Here is a 15,999-nt window from a genome sequence, read left to right as displayed (position 1 = left end):
AGGTTTTCCTGGACGACTTCTTTCCCAATTTGGGGTTGGATGTCCTCCAATCCCTCATCCACTCCATCTTGCTGAGGTTGAAGACTCTCTTTTTGTGAGAAGACCGAGGCAAAGAAGGCATTAAGTAGTTCTGCCTTTTCCCTGTCCCCTGTCAGCATTGCCCCATCTTCTCCTCGAAGAGGTCCTATCGCCTCCTTGTTTTTCCTTTTTCTACTGACATAAGAATAGAAGCCCTTTTTATTGTTTTTAATGTCCCTGGCAAGTCTGAGCTCGTTTTTTGCTTTAGCTTTGCGGACCTTTTCCCTACAGGTGTTGGCTATTTGTTTGAATTCTTCTTTGGTGATTTCTCCCTTTTTCCACTTCTTGTGCATGTCTCTTTTGTGTCTTAGCACAGTTAGAAGTTCTTTGGACATCCATTCTGGCTTCTTTGCACTTGTCCTATTTTTTCTTTTTGTTGGCACGGTTTGCAATTGCGCCTTGAGTATTTCACTCTTGAGAAATTCCCATCCATCCGTAGCTCCCTTGTCTTTTAGTATCTGTGTCCACTGAATGCTGCTCAGCGTTTCCTTCATTTTTTGGAAGTCAGCTCTCCTAAAGTCCAAAATGCGGGTTTGACTTGTCTTAGTTTCGGCCTTCCTTTGTACCTCAAATTGCAGGAGCACATGGTCACTTGCCCCTAAGGATCCTACCACTTCGACCGCATCGATCAGGTCCTCCGCATTTGTTAGGATGAGATCAAGAGTAGCCAATCCCCTTGTTGCCTCTTCTACCTTTTGGACCATGAAATTGTCTGCAAGGCAAGCGAGGAATTTGTTGGACCTTGTACTCTTGGCCGAGTTTGTTTTCCAGCAAATATCGGGATAGTTGAAATCGCCCATGACTACTACATCTCTTTTCTGTGCCTGTTTGGTCAACTGTTGGCAGAAGACTTCATCAAGATCTTCCTCCTGGCTTGGGGGTCTGTAGTAGATGCCTACAACGACATCTTTTTGAGTCCCAGTTCCCTTGATTCTTATCCAGATGATTTCAAGCTGGTTTCCCAGATTGCTGTCTTGAATTTCTTCTGCCGCATAAGAGTTTTTGACACATAAGGCTACTCCGCCTCCCCTCCCCTTTGTTCGGTTTCTGTGAAAGAGGTTATACCCCTCGATATCTACATTCCAGCGATAGGAGTCATCCCACCAGGTTTCAGTGATGGCTATGATATCATATTTGTGGTGTAGTGCTAGAAGTTGGAGTTCGTCTTGTTTATTTCCCATGCTCTGTGCATTAGTGTAAAGACATGTGAGCCCCTGGGATCTTCCCTTGAGCTGTTTAATTGGGATTATTGTGCTTTTGGTACTTGGTCCTTGTTGTGTTTGTGCAGCCCTCCGTTTAGCCTTCTGGCGATTCCCAGACATTATGGGTAAAGTAGTGTTCGCAAGGCTGTTGTCCCCCTCCCCCGGTGGACCTAGTTTAAAGTGCGTCTAATGAGGTTTGCGAGTCTGTGAGCAAAAAGGTGTTTTCCTACTTGTGTGAGATGCACCCCATCCCTTGCCAGTAGGCCATCCTCCTGGAATAGCAGGCCATGGTCGAGGAAGCCAAAGCGTTCCTCCTGACACCATTTTCTAAGCCAGTCATTGACCTGTACTATTTTTCTGGCTCTTGTGGGTCCGTGTCTTACAACAGGGAGGAGGGATGAAAAGACCACCTGTACATTACATTCTTTTAGCATTGCTCCTAGAGCTCGAAAATCATTTGTGATCTTTTGAAACGTATGCCTTGCAGTATCATTGGTTCCTACATGAATCAACATGAGGGGAGGACGGTGATAGGGCTTGAGGAGCCTGGTGAGCCTCTGAGTGATATGGTGTATTTTTGCCCCCGGTAGGCAGCATATTTCTCGAGCCATCCCATCCGGTCTGGAAATGACAGCTTCCGTTCCTCTAAGGAGGGAGTCGCCTACTACCAAGACCTGTTTACTTTCAGGAATGACAGGGTCCCTTTTGTGCAATGTAGTGTGTAGGTCTCCAGAAAAGTGATCCTGTTGGTGTGAATTGTGTAGGTGAAAAGTGTTGTCCTCCTCCTCGACAACCCCGGTGCATTCGTCAAGGACAATCCATTGAGATTCGTCCAAGAGCCTATGGTTCTCCTGTATGTGTTCCTGTTGCTCCTGGTCTATGGTTGGGGATGGTACCCCTGCACGATTGTGCAAGTGTGAATGTTGTGAAGTGTTGTCCCAGTCAGGGCTATCCCCCGCACACTGATCAAGGATGAGCCACTGATCAGTATCTAAGCCATTCTGGTCTTCCCCAATATGTTGTGTTTCTTGGTCAGGTGCTAGTTGTGTGAGAATTTGGAATCTATTGTGTAACTGCAGCTGAGCGGAAGTATTCTGAGGAGGCTTCTGGGTCCTATGTGTCCTTCTAAGGGTGACATTTCTCCAAGCCTGAGGGTTGTCCACATCTGAGGTGCTGTTCTGTTGAGCCTCCCCGTAATGTTGGTGTGATATGGGCCGCGTGTCTAGGACAGTGTGGTGTGTGGTGTCAGTCTCTTTCTTCACAGCCCAGATTTCACAATCATGCATAGAAATTAGAAATGCAGTAGCATGTATTTCTTTAGAATTCAATTATCTATTCTTACGCTTCATTCCTTCATAGCTGCTCTTCTAAGTCCTAGTCTTCTTCTGAATTCTTCTTAACTATAACCTTTGACCATCCTTAAAATTAAAATTATTTCAATGATAGGGTATCTGAGATGCCACACAGAACACTTTGATAGACTATCATTCTCATTTCTGAACTTAGGAAACACAGTAGGGTCATGTCCGTTGTGGCATCAATCTTCTGGAATTATCTCCTTTTTATTTCAGATGACCCTTTCCTTTCTTTTTGCTCTTTTAGCTTTTTAAGAATTTCATAATCTCTTAGCTGTCTTTAAACATTTGTATATCTTATGGTTTTCAGCCCTCTTTTGTGAGTTTCTTCAAGCACTTCAAATTGGATAGATGGTTATATTATAGAAATAATAGATGATATTATTTAAAAGGTGGTGGAGCTGTTAATAATAATGTAGAACTGAACAGTACTATTGGAGAATCTTCTCATTCATCACTGGCATCCAGTGAAAATCTTGGGCACTTCTTAATGTCAAGGGGTTATAAACCCCTCCACACACAATAATCTTACAATGAATGTATCCGGCTGACTCTATGAACCCTAGATATCAATCTTCAACTGAACCAGCAGAATTGTTTACCTATACTATTCATAGCCATTAACTTTGCTTGTTGCATATTTCAGTTCTTATACTGCCATCTAGTGCATAGTCTATAATAAGAGACTGAGGGATTTCAGACAGAATGCTGTTCTTTGTCATTTAATCTGGCAACTGATCACAAGTGGACTCTATAGGCCAGGGGTGTCAAACTCATTTTCATCTAGCGCCACATGAGCCTTATGGCTGCCTTCAAAGGACTGTTGAATCAATGGATGAAAAATCTGTGGATGCAGAGGGCCAAGTATATATTTTTTACATAGTGGTCAGTGCTCTTGAGTTTTTACCAAGTTTGGGTCCCTAGATCTTATTGAATGACAACTCCCATCTTTTTTTATTGTCCACTATGCAGATTGGGGCCATGGGGATTGCAACACAATAGCACTTGTGGCTCTGAGGCTGGGGAAATGTAAAGGGCATTTAAAAGTTAGACAACATATCCATAAGCCTTGTATATAAATTGAAACCCAGCAGAACAAATTGCAGCCTTCCAGATGCTACTATATCACAATTTCCATCAGTTCATTATGATGCCTAAGTATAAGGGAATACAGGAGTTGTAGTCCAGCATCTGGAGGGCCACATAAAATGACGTAGTAGGGTGGATATGGCCCAAGGGCTTGAGTTAGACACATGTGGCGTTGGCCAAGAAAGGCAACAGTGAAGGAACACTTGAGATAAAATCTAACAGCATCTGGAGGACCAAAAGTTGCCCATCTCTATTTTAGCCTGACTCGCTTGTTTGATTGTACATCTTAAAGTTTAAAAGGAGTTGCGTGTATGTGTGTACATACAGTGTAGATTCTTAGCACCATTTTAAAATTATAAATACCACGAAGAAGAATAGATTCTTATAAAGAATTTGAACAAGCTTTTCTAACAGATAAATAACCAACTATGCTTGGAAGGAAGACCAAGGACCCTTCCACACAGTCATATACCCCAGAATATAAAGGCAGAAAATCCCACAATATCTGCTTTGAACTGGGTTATCTGAGTCCACACTGCCATATATCCCAGTTCAAAGCAGAAAATGTGGAATTTTATTCAGCCATGTGGAACGGCCTTGGGTTGTATGGCTGTGTGGAAGTGCCCTAAATAAGCAAAATCAACACCCTTTCAGAGTAACAGTATATGGAATGTCCTAGACCTTGGATAACAATTTCCTCATATATATTTTTTTTGCTTTTCTATTCTTCAACTCCTTATTTCAGCCTACTTTGTTTTCTAAGCAATTACATTTTATTTTATTTATTTTGTTTCATATCCCGCCTTCTCTCCCTCATTAAGGGACTCAGAGCGGGAAACAGTCGGCAACAATTCAATGCCATTCAACATAAAACAATATCAGATTAAAAATACATGACACATAATAAATACACCAGAAATTCAACTAAAACAACAGTATGTGATAAACCAGCATTAATGCAATCTCGGTGCTTTTCTTCATCCATCCTGTTAACCAGTCTTGCAGTCTGCCCTCAATTCTTCCTTAGCCTCCTAATGTACGGTAACATGGAAATAAAACTTTTCTTAAATTTTAGACACCAAAAAGGCCTTTATTGCAGTCCTGCCTGCAATAAAAAATCACTTTTATTACAGCTCCGCCTGCAATCGTTCTTTGGTTTTCCTATAATCTTCCCTTAAATCCTAGCTTCTTTTTCCAACTCCTTTCTGCAACCATCCTAATTTGGGGGTCAGTGCCACTTCACTTTTTTATCTGTTTGAATCTCCTTCCATTTAACTTTTCAGCTTCTGTAGAAGTTCTTGAATCCAGGCAGTGCTTCAGCCAAGGCCTATCAGCAACTCTATTATCATTACCTTCCAACTCTATATTGTACGTTATGAACACAACTTCCAGTTTGGGGAAAAAAAACTCTTGTCAATGCAGCCCTTTGAGTGAAAATTGGAACTTGCCATCAATACACTAGTCTCTACATCCTGTTAGGATAAGTTGCTTGCAGCTCCAAGTGGCCTTGGCTTTTATATGGCCATTTAAAACTGTATGATAAATCCAAACCATCCGATTCATCATAAAATAAGCATCCCAAGCAACTGCATGTCAGGTCTGTGCTGGAGAACTGAGAGAGAAGAGCTGAATAAAAGAGGTATAGATGTGCCTGTCCATGACTTGACTGGTCAAGTCTGAAGTAGTTGATTCTCCTAGAGCAGTGGTTCTCAACCTGTGGGTTCTTAGGTGTTTTGGTCTTCAACTCCCAGAAATCTCATACAGTTTATCAGCTGTTAGGATTTCTGGGAGTTGAAGGCCAAAACATCTGGGGACCCACAGGGTGAGCATCACTGTCCTAGAGCATAGTTTTCTTTGTCTTTCAATGTTCTAAACAAGTTTGCATAATGTGTTCAAATACAAGAGGAATCTGGAATGTTAAATAAGCAGTGTGTAAGAAACTTCTGAAAGAGTCCTTCCAAAAATCTGGAAGGTTATATAGGAAAGTTAAAGCAGAGCTTGGAAAAGTTATTTTGGGGAACTGTTCAACAGTGAAACTCTCTCCCATCTGCCAGGGGTGCTTTGACTGAAGGCAGGTCAAGCTGACTGGAAAAGGAGGTAGCAAGAAGAGGACATCAGTAGCAAATTTCTTGAGCTTGCCATGTTGTTCATTCTTTGGTTATCTCAGCGGTGTTTCCTGCCAAAAAATCAATAAGCACATTCAGGGAGGCTTAAAAGGCCATGTTCTGTTCTCTGGGATAGTACCCAGCGGATTCGACCTATGATGTCAGAAGACCTTTTCAAATTACTATCACATCACAGCAGTTGTTGTTAGGACACAGGCTACAAGCCACAGTATTAATTCTGTTCTAGGTTTGCAATATAACAAGAATAATAATAATTATGTACAAAACAGAGAGTTCTAAGAAGAAATTAGCTATTGGCAATGACTCAGGAATTCTGAGACATGTAGTCCAAAAAGGCAACTTTCCCAATGTATGATTCTATACATATGCTATCGCTTTATATCTAAACCTCTGCTACCTTTGTGACTGTTACAGTAAGCAATATTACCCACTCATTGGAGTCCCTGATGGAGCAGTGGGCTAAACTATGAGCCCACGAGGACTTTGAGATCTTCCGGGGAGGCCCTGCTCTCGATCCCGCCTGCGTCACAGGCACGGCTGGCGGGGACGAGAGATAGGGCCTTCTCGGTGGTGGCTCCTCGGCTGTGGAACACCCCGTAGACATCAGGCTAGCCCCCTCCCTGTTGATATTCCGCAGGAAGCTAAAGACCTGGTTGTTTAAGAAGGCATTTGAATAGAAGTGCAATGACTGGTAACTCGACCATAGGAATGGAACAACGGAAATGGTATCGGATTGTGAATTTGACGATGAGACGACTCGGAATGGCTTGTAGTAATGTTGATGTTTTTGATGAGATGTTTTGATAAGGATGTACTGTGGATTATTTTATTTTATGTTGTATTTTGCACCTGTTTTCCATGTTGTACACCGCAATGAGTCGCCGTTAGGCTGAGAATTGCAGTATATAAGCGAAGTAAATAAATAAATAAATAAATAAACTCTTGTGCCAGCAGGTCTGCTGACTAACAGGTCAGCTGCTCGAATCTGGGAAGAACAGGTTCCGCTTCTTCTGTCAGCTCCAGCTCCCATGCGGCAACATGAGAGAAGCTTCCCACAAGGATGGTAAAACATTAGAACATCAGGGCGTTCTCTGGGCAATGTCCTTGCAGACAGCCAATTCTCTCACATCAGAAGCGACTTGCAGTTTCTCAAGTCATTCCTGACACACACACACAAACCCACTCATTGCTAGTATGTATAGTATATATTGTATTTATGGAGACTTCGTGTAAGCCATTTCCCTCTTCTCCATTAGACATATTCAAGCACATTAGAGAAAGTGCTTGAATATGAAAACATTTTTGTAAGTAAAGATACTTTTATGTTTTGCAAATACTAACTTTCCCCCTTCTTTGTGAAACCCGGTGGGTTGGTAGACATAGAAATGATTGTACTACCAATATCATACTGGGCTATTAATTCAGACAAACACAGAAATTTGCTTTGCATGGAATCAGATTATTGATCCTGTTTATACCAGAGCTGTCATATGTTTGGCCCTCCAGCTATAGGGCTTTCCAATAGGCCCACCAAATGCTGCACCACTCACTTATCCATGCACTTTTACAATAAGGCCATTGTTGCCTGTCTCAAATCATCTGCCCATCTCCCTCAAGCATATTCTATCTCCTTCATAGATCTAATGGACAGGAGAAAAGTAGATATCAGTGGTTCTCAACCTGTGGGTCCCCAGATGTTTCAGCCTTCAACTCCCAAAAATCCAATGTTAAAGAACACTGGGTGAAAATGACACATCAATGGTACTTAACACCGACCATGATAGCTAAATTTTCCAAACATATGTGCAATAAGTGCTGGAAGTGTGGGGAAGAGGAAGGGACGTACAAGCATATGTGGTGGTCCTGCAAGAGGGTAAGAACGTTCTGAAAATTAATCCAAGAGAGGTGCCAAAAAATACTTTAAAAAAGCATTCCCCTAAAGCCAGAGTGTTTTCTTTTAGGTCTAACGGAAGGGTTATGGGATAAAGAGGCGGACAAACTTTTTATATACCTGATTATGGCAGCACGTTTATTGTTGGCTAAGGTCTGGAAGCAAAAAACTCTACCAATGGAGGAAGAGTGGACAGAGAAAATAATAGAGTTGATGAACGCGGATCATCTAACGTTCATCCTGTCAGCCTCAAGAAACATGCCTGTACTCCCAACAAACTGGACACCGGTCAAAGAATGGCTCAGGGAAAACAATATAAAATGGATGATAGCCTAACCCTCTAATAGAAAAGATGAGAGGATAATATCCAAGGGGAAGGTCTAGTAATATAGGATGGTTTAGGATTTTCGGTAGGAGCGGTATAAGCAAGTAGGAGAAAGGTTAGAAATTAAAGAAGAAGATGGCGCAAGAGAGCCAAGGAATAGGAATAGATGATGTCTGGATAAATAGGAATATAAGGATTACTCTTTGTAAACAAATAATGATGTATATGTTGTTAAGAATAAACAGTAGACTGAAAGATAGGGCAAGATAGGAAGAAGAAAGAGATTTAAAGGTATAGAAATATAGAAGTGCGGTAATAGACAATGAAACACCGTAGATGAGAGAGATGGAGGTCTAATGCCGTTGCGGGCACTCGTTTTTAAATGTATTTGTAGTTAGTGTGTTATGTAAGTCATATCGATGTTAGGATGTGTTGAAGTTTATAGATTATTGTGTACACTCATGTGTGTTGTGGTCATGTTATTGTCATATCTCTTGTGTATGTCTGTCCTCTTTTTACTATTGTAATATTAAAATTCAATAAGAAAAAAACTCCCAAAAATCCTAACAGCTGGTAAACTGGTTGGGATTTCTGGGAGTTGTAGGCCAAAACACCTCAGGATCCACAGGCTGAGGACCACTGAGATATAGCATAATATAAGCATGATCCAGCAAATATAGGTTCAGCTCTTTTCTCGGCCATTAGGTCTTGCTTCTGTGCATCCTGCTTTGGGAAAGAATGATAGGATATTAACCTATATAAAACTTTATTGAATACGATCTGGATTTTGTGATTTTAACTGATGTTCCAATGTTTTAATGTTTATGTTTTTAAATGGGTTGATTTTAATGCAGCTGTTTATATACTGTTAATGGGTTAATTGTGAAATCTTTGGCCTCAAGAGCCTAATTTCATAACTGTTTTTCCCCCCATTCCTTTCTATGACACTTTGAATCAGATACCTATGGCAGCTATCACACACAGATATCTGAATGTTCATAGCATTTTTATGTATTTCAAAAACCCTTTCAATAGCACTATATGGTCCACACTAGAACTGCAGCAAGTAGTTCAGGCAGGTTTAGCTGGGTATTAGCAAATAGAAATTAAATCATATGGCTAAATTGTCCAATTTACTGAGATATTGGATGAGTTGCACACCTCTTTTGTTCCATCTTTATTCAATCAGAATAATATGGATTCTGAAAATATTTCTGACCAATTAGGGTAGCACTGAGCAGAAATATATACCTTCCCAAAGGTGCAGTTTGATTTTTCTGATGCATTCTCTCCAAGCCTATGCTAGTAGCCAAGTTAAATTGCTTTCTGCCTTGAACAGAGATCCAGGAAAGGACCAACACGTTTCTTGCACTGTGGAACTTAACTTTTATCCTGGTTAGAATCTGTTCAGGAAATTACATAATAAGCACAACCACTTACCAAATCAACTCCATTTTTTCACAGCAGACAACCACAACGACTACCAGCTTGTGCTTGTCAGAAATGATATTGAATAATTCTGAGATATAATCATTCCCACATGCTCTGTAGCTTTTTAACCTGGAAACCTACAGTGAAAGCAGCTGTTAACAAGGGTTTTACTTAAAAGATGGCACTGAAATGTAGAGTGCAATGTAGACAAGGCTGCAGTTCTAGATATCTTAGAAGCCATAACTTAATTTTAGAGCACACAGTTTATGGTTTATATATTTATATGCTTACAATTTCAATCCATAAACATTTCTAGGTAGGATTGGGGGGAAATCTGAAATCCTAAACCTTCTAAATGTCCTGATTTGGCAGGGACAATCCCAATAAATCTTCTTCCACTTTTAAAATGTTTTTTAAAATCATCAGTCTCTTTCCTCCTTCCACTTTCCCTCTTTTGTCTTGTCTTGCTTCAAAAGAGGCAAATTGAATCTAAAGTTTAAAAGGATTTTGTGTTCAGATAATTCAGCAGTGGTTAAAGGAGCCAGCAGGATCAGGAAAAAAAACCAATCTGCTGCAACCTCTCCTAGCTCTCAGGTTGTTCCTCATTAATAATGCCCATCATATCGGCCATATATGTCCCAGTTTTCCTCTCTGAAGTGTTTGCATGAAATCCCAGAATGTCACTGCCAGTCAGCCAGGCCCCTTCTACACTGCCATATAAAATCCAGATTATCTGTTTTGAACTGGAGTATATGGCAGTGTAGACTCATACAATCCAGTTCAAAGCGGATAATGTGGAATATCTGGTTTTGTAATCTGGATTATATTGCAGTATACAAGGGGCCTCAGTCAATCCTCTGATGCATAATAAAGCAGTTTCCTATTTATCTGGGCACATAGAAAATATCTTTTATGAACTACAACTCCCAGAATTTTCTGGTCTGCATGGTTTGGCACAGAGCTAAAAGGAGTATTGTTATCCCAGTTATGTGCATGCCAATTAGCATATCTGTGCATATTATTAAATACAAATTTATAAATGAAAGCAGTGCTTCAAATATATCCTGTATCCAGAATTGAATGGCATGTCTTTGAATTAAAGCCAATATTTGAAATTAACAGAATCTCAAAGCTCCTGAAGCACTCTTATGCTTAGGGAGACAAAAACACAGAAAGTGTATCTCTAAAAACTGATTTGTTTCTCCTTAAACTGTATTTGCCAAAATGGCTTCTTCTACATAAGCACTGAAGGTCCAGGCATTATCTTGTAGTCGTGCCATGAAAATGATCTGTGGCCCCTTCCAGAAAGGAATGCTGTGGTTCCAAAAAGTGGACTGGATGGCTCATGTGGTCTCTTCCAACTCTCTTATTCTATGATTCTACACTGCCATATAATCCAGATTATCAAATCAGATAATTCAAATTGTCTGCTTGGAAATGGATTATATGAATCTACACTACCATATACTCCAATGCAATCTGGATTTGATATGGCAGTGTAGGAGTCTGTTACTCATTCTCTAAAGCAGATGACATTGAGAAAAAAATAATCTGAGACAGACAGATGCTAGATAAAGCACTAACTCACAAATTGTGATCTGGGTTGTTGTAGGTTTTTTGGGCTATATGGCCATGTTCTAAAACTTTCTCTCCTGATGTTCCGCCTGCATCTATGACAAACATGCTCAGGTTGTGACCTCACAACCTCTGAGGATGCTTGCCATAGATGCAGGCGAAATGTCAGGAGAGAATGCTTCTAGAACATGGCCATGTAGCCCGAAAAACCTATAACATCCCAGTGATTCTGGCCATGAAAGCCTCCGACAATACAGTAAACTGTGATCTGTTTCACTTGTGTAAGCAATTATGCAAATGGTTCTTTCACATGAAAGGGATTTAGATTATTTTGAGTTTATATTCGCCTGATCCATATGATACATCACAGCAACACTTGCTTTGTTACTTACAGGATTTTTTCACTAGATGGTGCTATTATCCTGATGATTTAGCATAGTTTTTCCATCAGTGCGTCTTTGTGATTCTATTGTAACCAGGAAAAACACTGAGCATTTCTATGTTTTATTGATGTATTTATACAAGAAACATTAATTTGAGAGAGCCAGTACAGTTTAATAGTTAAGAGTGCAAAGAGAAATGTAAGTTCAAATTCATGTAGAGTCACAAACAATAGACTTCAAAAGATTATGCAATATACCCAAAGCAAGGAAAGATGGAATTCCTTTGTTATCTGAAACTGCTTGGCAGAAATCGAAGGCCCCTTCCACACAGCTGAATAAAATCCCACATTTTTTCTTTGAACTGGAATATATGGCAGTGTGGACTCAGATAACCCAGTCAAAGCAGATATTGTGGGATTTTCTGCTTTAATATTCTGGATTATATGGCTGTGTGGAAGGGCCCTAAGACTCACAGGAAACATCTACCTTACCTGTTTGTTCATCTATCCATCCATCCTCTCCTCTTGCTTTCTCTCATTTCTTCCTTTCTAGATGGGGCCACCCTATTTGGGGAAAATAAAATCAAAGTTTTGGGGAAAATAAAATCAAACTTAACATTTGTTTTCTGGAAAACCAGTAATGATTGGCATGGTGGTTGCCACAAATGAAGATTCCTTGGTGCCGTGAAAACATATTATTTGGTTCTGCCATTTTCTTTCCACTGTATTCTGTGCCTCTGTAAGAGCTCACCTGTGTCTTTGCAAGCAACCTATGCTTAAATTGTAACAGTAACCCAACAGAGGGTCAATTTAAATACCAATTTTACAGAGAGGCATCATTCATTAACAAAACACTAAAAGTCTGAAGTAAGCGCTTTCTTCACAAAACAAGCTGTATTTTCTGCCATCTAGTCATAAGCATTAGAAATCTAAATTTTAAAAAAGACAAAGCTTCAGGTTTGGGAGAGCTAATGGTCCAAGCAGGTACCATGTAGACCAGAGTTTTCCAAACTGTGTGCCGTGAGACATTAGTGTGCTGGCTTCAGTGTCTAGGTGTGATAAGCAAACGTGAACGTAGCGATAAATGACAAAAATCTTGGAAATGTATGTTATCTTACAAGTCGTATATTTTTTTAAAAATATGAGTGGTTTCTGAGATATGTTGTGTCCTCATACATTTGCCTATTACAATTTTTATATCTGTCTATATCTCTTATAAGGGGTTGGTTTGAACATTTCACCCACATCTATGGAAGGCATTCGCAGAGGTTGTGAGGTCTGTTGGAAACTAGGCAAGTGAAAATGAAACATAAAATGAATTTTACCTTAAAAAACTTTAGCTAGGGATAGTGTGTCTCCTCTGAATGAACGCATGAAGGAGGCAACAAAAGAGGCAAAAGAGGGTTACACTCAATACACAAGTCTGTATTGGCAGCTTGGGACCTAAAGATTGTAGTGCATGTGATGGTAATCTCAAGGTTGGACTTTTGCAATGCACTTTACATTGGGCTACTTTCGTACCAAATTCGGAAATTTCAATTAGTTCAACACATGGCAGCCAAAGTAGTTGCAGGAACATCTAGAAGTGAGAGTTTCTGGACAAATTACAAAGTGTTGGTTTTGCCGTTTAAAACCCTGTATGGTTTGTGTCCAGGTTATCTACAGGACCGCCTTCTCTGGCCCGAACACTGAGGTCCTCTGGGGGGTGGCTAGCTACTCCAGCCTGCCAGAACCCAACTGGCAACGTTTTCATCAACTGCTCCAAGACTGTGGAATGACTTCCTGTCAGATTGTAAGACACAACTGTCTCTTCCAGCAGGCCTAGCCAATTTTAACTTGTGTATTTTCATCTGCATTTCATCTGTGAGTTTTAACTTGTACTTTAACTCTGTGTGTTCTGTGGTATGTTTTAAGTGTTTTATTTCTTGTTTTAACAATGTTGTATCCATCTCAAGCCACAGGGAGAGATGGATTTATTTACAGTTTATTTACAGTATTTATATTCTGCCCTTCTCACCCCGCAGGGGACTCAGGGCAGATTGCAATGTACACATATATGGCAAGCATTCAATGCCAAAGACACATGACATAGACAGACAGTCAGAGGCTATTTAACTTTTCTGGCCGCCAGGGGAGCTGTCGCTTTCATCATCCATCTGCGATACTGGTGAAGTACTTCCGCATTCCCCGCATGCTTTTGCTGGAGTGCTTTGCTGGAGTCTTTTTATGGCCTCGTAAATTAGTTAAATTAGCCTCCCCACACATAGGTGGTACCTAATTTTCCTACTTGACAGATGCAACTGTCTTTCGGGTTGCAAAGGTCGACAACAAGCGACACAATTGGTCGGATGCTCACTCTGACCTGGGCTGGCTTTGAACTCATGACCCAGGTCAGAAGTGATCTTAATGCAGCTGACACTCAACGAGCTGCGCCTAGGTTTTCCCATACCTGGCATATACTGACCATATAACACAGATGCAAACTGCATTATACGGCAGTGTAGACGGGGCCTTGAAGAAGGCATGCCCAACCTGCCCACTACTCCTGACGCTCTTTCTGTCCTGCGCAGAACTGTGTTCGTTTGGAACGAGCGCATGCCTTGATGACTGCCAGGGGCGGCTCATTGCAGTACGACCCTCCCTCCTGCGAGGGGAGCCCGTTCCCAGAACTCCCGCTTGCTCTCTCTCTCTCTGATTCCGGCGGACGCTCTGTCCTCTCGGGGCGCCGCGGTTCCTGTCGCCTGCTGGTCCGTTCGTTGGTTGTCCCGCTAGGGGCCGCTCTAGCCGACGTCTCGGCGGCGATGCGAGGGAACTGCGCTGTTGCTGCTGCTGCTGCTGCCGCGGCCCGCCCGCCGCCATATTGGAGCTCGCGCCGCAGCAGAAGCTCTTGCGCCTTTGGCAACGGCGCAGCCCTCCCCGCCCCGCCCGCCATGGCGACGAGGCGCCTGGACTGGCCCTGAAGGAAGCCCGAGGCCCTCGTCGCAGTAGGGAAGCCGGCCAGGCCCCGAGGCACCTCCGCGCCGCGCCCGCCCGCCGCCCCCTCGGCCGCAACATGGAGGCCGTGAAAGCCTTCAACGGCGAGGTTTGTGGCGGGGACAGAGGGGCCTTCGGGGGGGGGGGAGGAGGAGAGGCCTTCTTGTGGAAGAGAGGAGGAGAAGCGCAGGAGGGGGCTCTCCTCTCTCTCTCTCTCCCCCCCGCGAAATAAATACCGGGGAGGCGAGGAAACCTTGGTTGCTTTCCTTCCTGGGCCACGCAGGCTCCTTCTCTTGCTTCCTGCTTGGTCTGCTCGCCCTCTTTTCACCTTCTCGCCTTCGCTCCTTTTTAAATACAGCCTTCGCCTCGCTTCCTCTTCCTCCTTCCCGGCCTTCATTATTGGGGAAAACGTTTGAGATCGCCCCCCTCCTCCTCCCCCATCCCTCTTCCTCCTCCTCTACCTCTTCGGTATGTTCTTTCCTGCTGCAGCGAAAACTAAAATCCCCTGTGCCAGTCTTTGCCTCTTAGGTTTGCATTTGGGATCTCGGAAGCAGCCACACTGCGGATGGTGGAAGAGGCCTCATTGCAAGGCTGCGGCTCCGTTTATCTGTTAACACCACAGCATCCCGCTCAGGAGAGGGTACCTTATCCCGGGAGACCACAGTACCAATATTGCCAATGACAAAGGAACCACCTGTGTCTCGGAGGGCCAGCGGAGCTTGGGTTGTCTCCTGTCACGTTGAAAAATACCTGGTGTGGGAAAGAGAAGATATATTTGTTGATTTACCCCATTTATATCCCGCCCTTCTCAACCCCACGGGGGACGCAGGGCGGCCTTACAGAGGAAACAATTCAATGGCATATATTAATACATAGGTAAATAAAAACATTAAAACCATACCCATTTAAAACAGCATTAAAACATCAAGTAAAATCACATGATCCAAATCATATTCCAGGTCCGGTCTCATATTGCACTACTCCCGTTACTGGCCAAAAGCCTAATCCCAGAGCCATGTTTTTAGTCTTTTCCCGAAGGTCAAGAGGGATGGGGCAGATCTAATTTCACTGGGGAGGGAGTTCCATAGGCGAGGTGGCCACCACTGAAAAGGCCCTGTCTCTCATCCCCACCATTTGTGTTTGCAAGGGGGGTGGAGACGAGAGCAGGGCCTTCCCTGGTTATCTTAATCCCAGAGATGGGTCGTAGAGGGAGATCCGTTTGGACAGGTAAGCTGGACTGGAACTGTTTAGGGCAGTGGTTCTCAACCTGTGGGTCCCCAGATGTTTTGGCCTTCAACTCCCATAAATCCTAACAGTTGGTAAACTGGCTGGGATTTCAGGGAGTTGTAGGCCAAAACACCTGGGGAACCACAGGTTGAGAACCACTGGTTTAGGGCTTCATAGGCTAAAGCCAGCACTTTGAATTTTGCTCAGAAGCAGACTGGCAGCCAGTGGATCTGACATAACGGGAGTTGGGCGCTCTCTGTAGGCCGCTCTGGTGAGCAATCTGGCTGTTGCCCATTGGACCATTTGAAGCTTCTGAACAGTCTTCAAAAGCAACCCCACGTGGAG

At 42.6% G+C, this 15,999-nt stretch overlaps 1 protein-coding gene and 1 long non-coding RNA gene across 5 annotated transcripts in view; one reads left to right on the top strand and one right to left on the bottom strand.

Annotated features, from left to right (window-relative positions):
* Positions 1 to 5,796: 5,796 nt before the first annotated feature.
* On the bottom strand, positions 5,797 to 14,169 carry LOC132762074 (uncharacterized). The gene is made up of 3 exons (XR_009630079.2): positions 13,904 to 14,169; positions 11,947 to 12,018; positions 5,797 to 5,900 (listed from the first exon to the last, which is right to left on the bottom strand). It is a non-coding gene; the product is annotated as an uncharacterized lncRNA (long non-coding RNA).
* Positions 14,159 to 15,999, top strand: part of SCAF8 (SR-related CTD associated factor 8) — a 150,357-nt gene continuing 148,516 nt past the window's right edge. For all 4 annotated transcript variants that reach the window (XM_067465917.1, XM_067465923.1, XM_067465914.1 and 1 more), the window contains exon 1: positions 14,159 to 14,536. In XM_067465917.1, coding sequence (XP_067322018.1) covers positions 14,507 to 14,536 — 30 coding nt within the window. In that variant the 5' untranslated portion in view covers positions 14,159 to 14,506. The remainder of the gene's footprint in view (positions 14,537 to 15,999) is intronic.

The sequence above is a fragment of the Anolis sagrei genome, chromosome 1, assembly GCF_037176765.1.
Source record: "Anolis sagrei isolate rAnoSag1 chromosome 1, rAnoSag1.mat, whole genome shotgun sequence".
Lineage (NCBI taxonomy): Eukaryota > Metazoa > Chordata > Lepidosauria > Squamata > Dactyloidae > Anolis > Anolis sagrei.
Note: the sequence above shows the minus strand (reverse complement) of the source record. Positions and strands in the feature narration are given on the sequence as shown.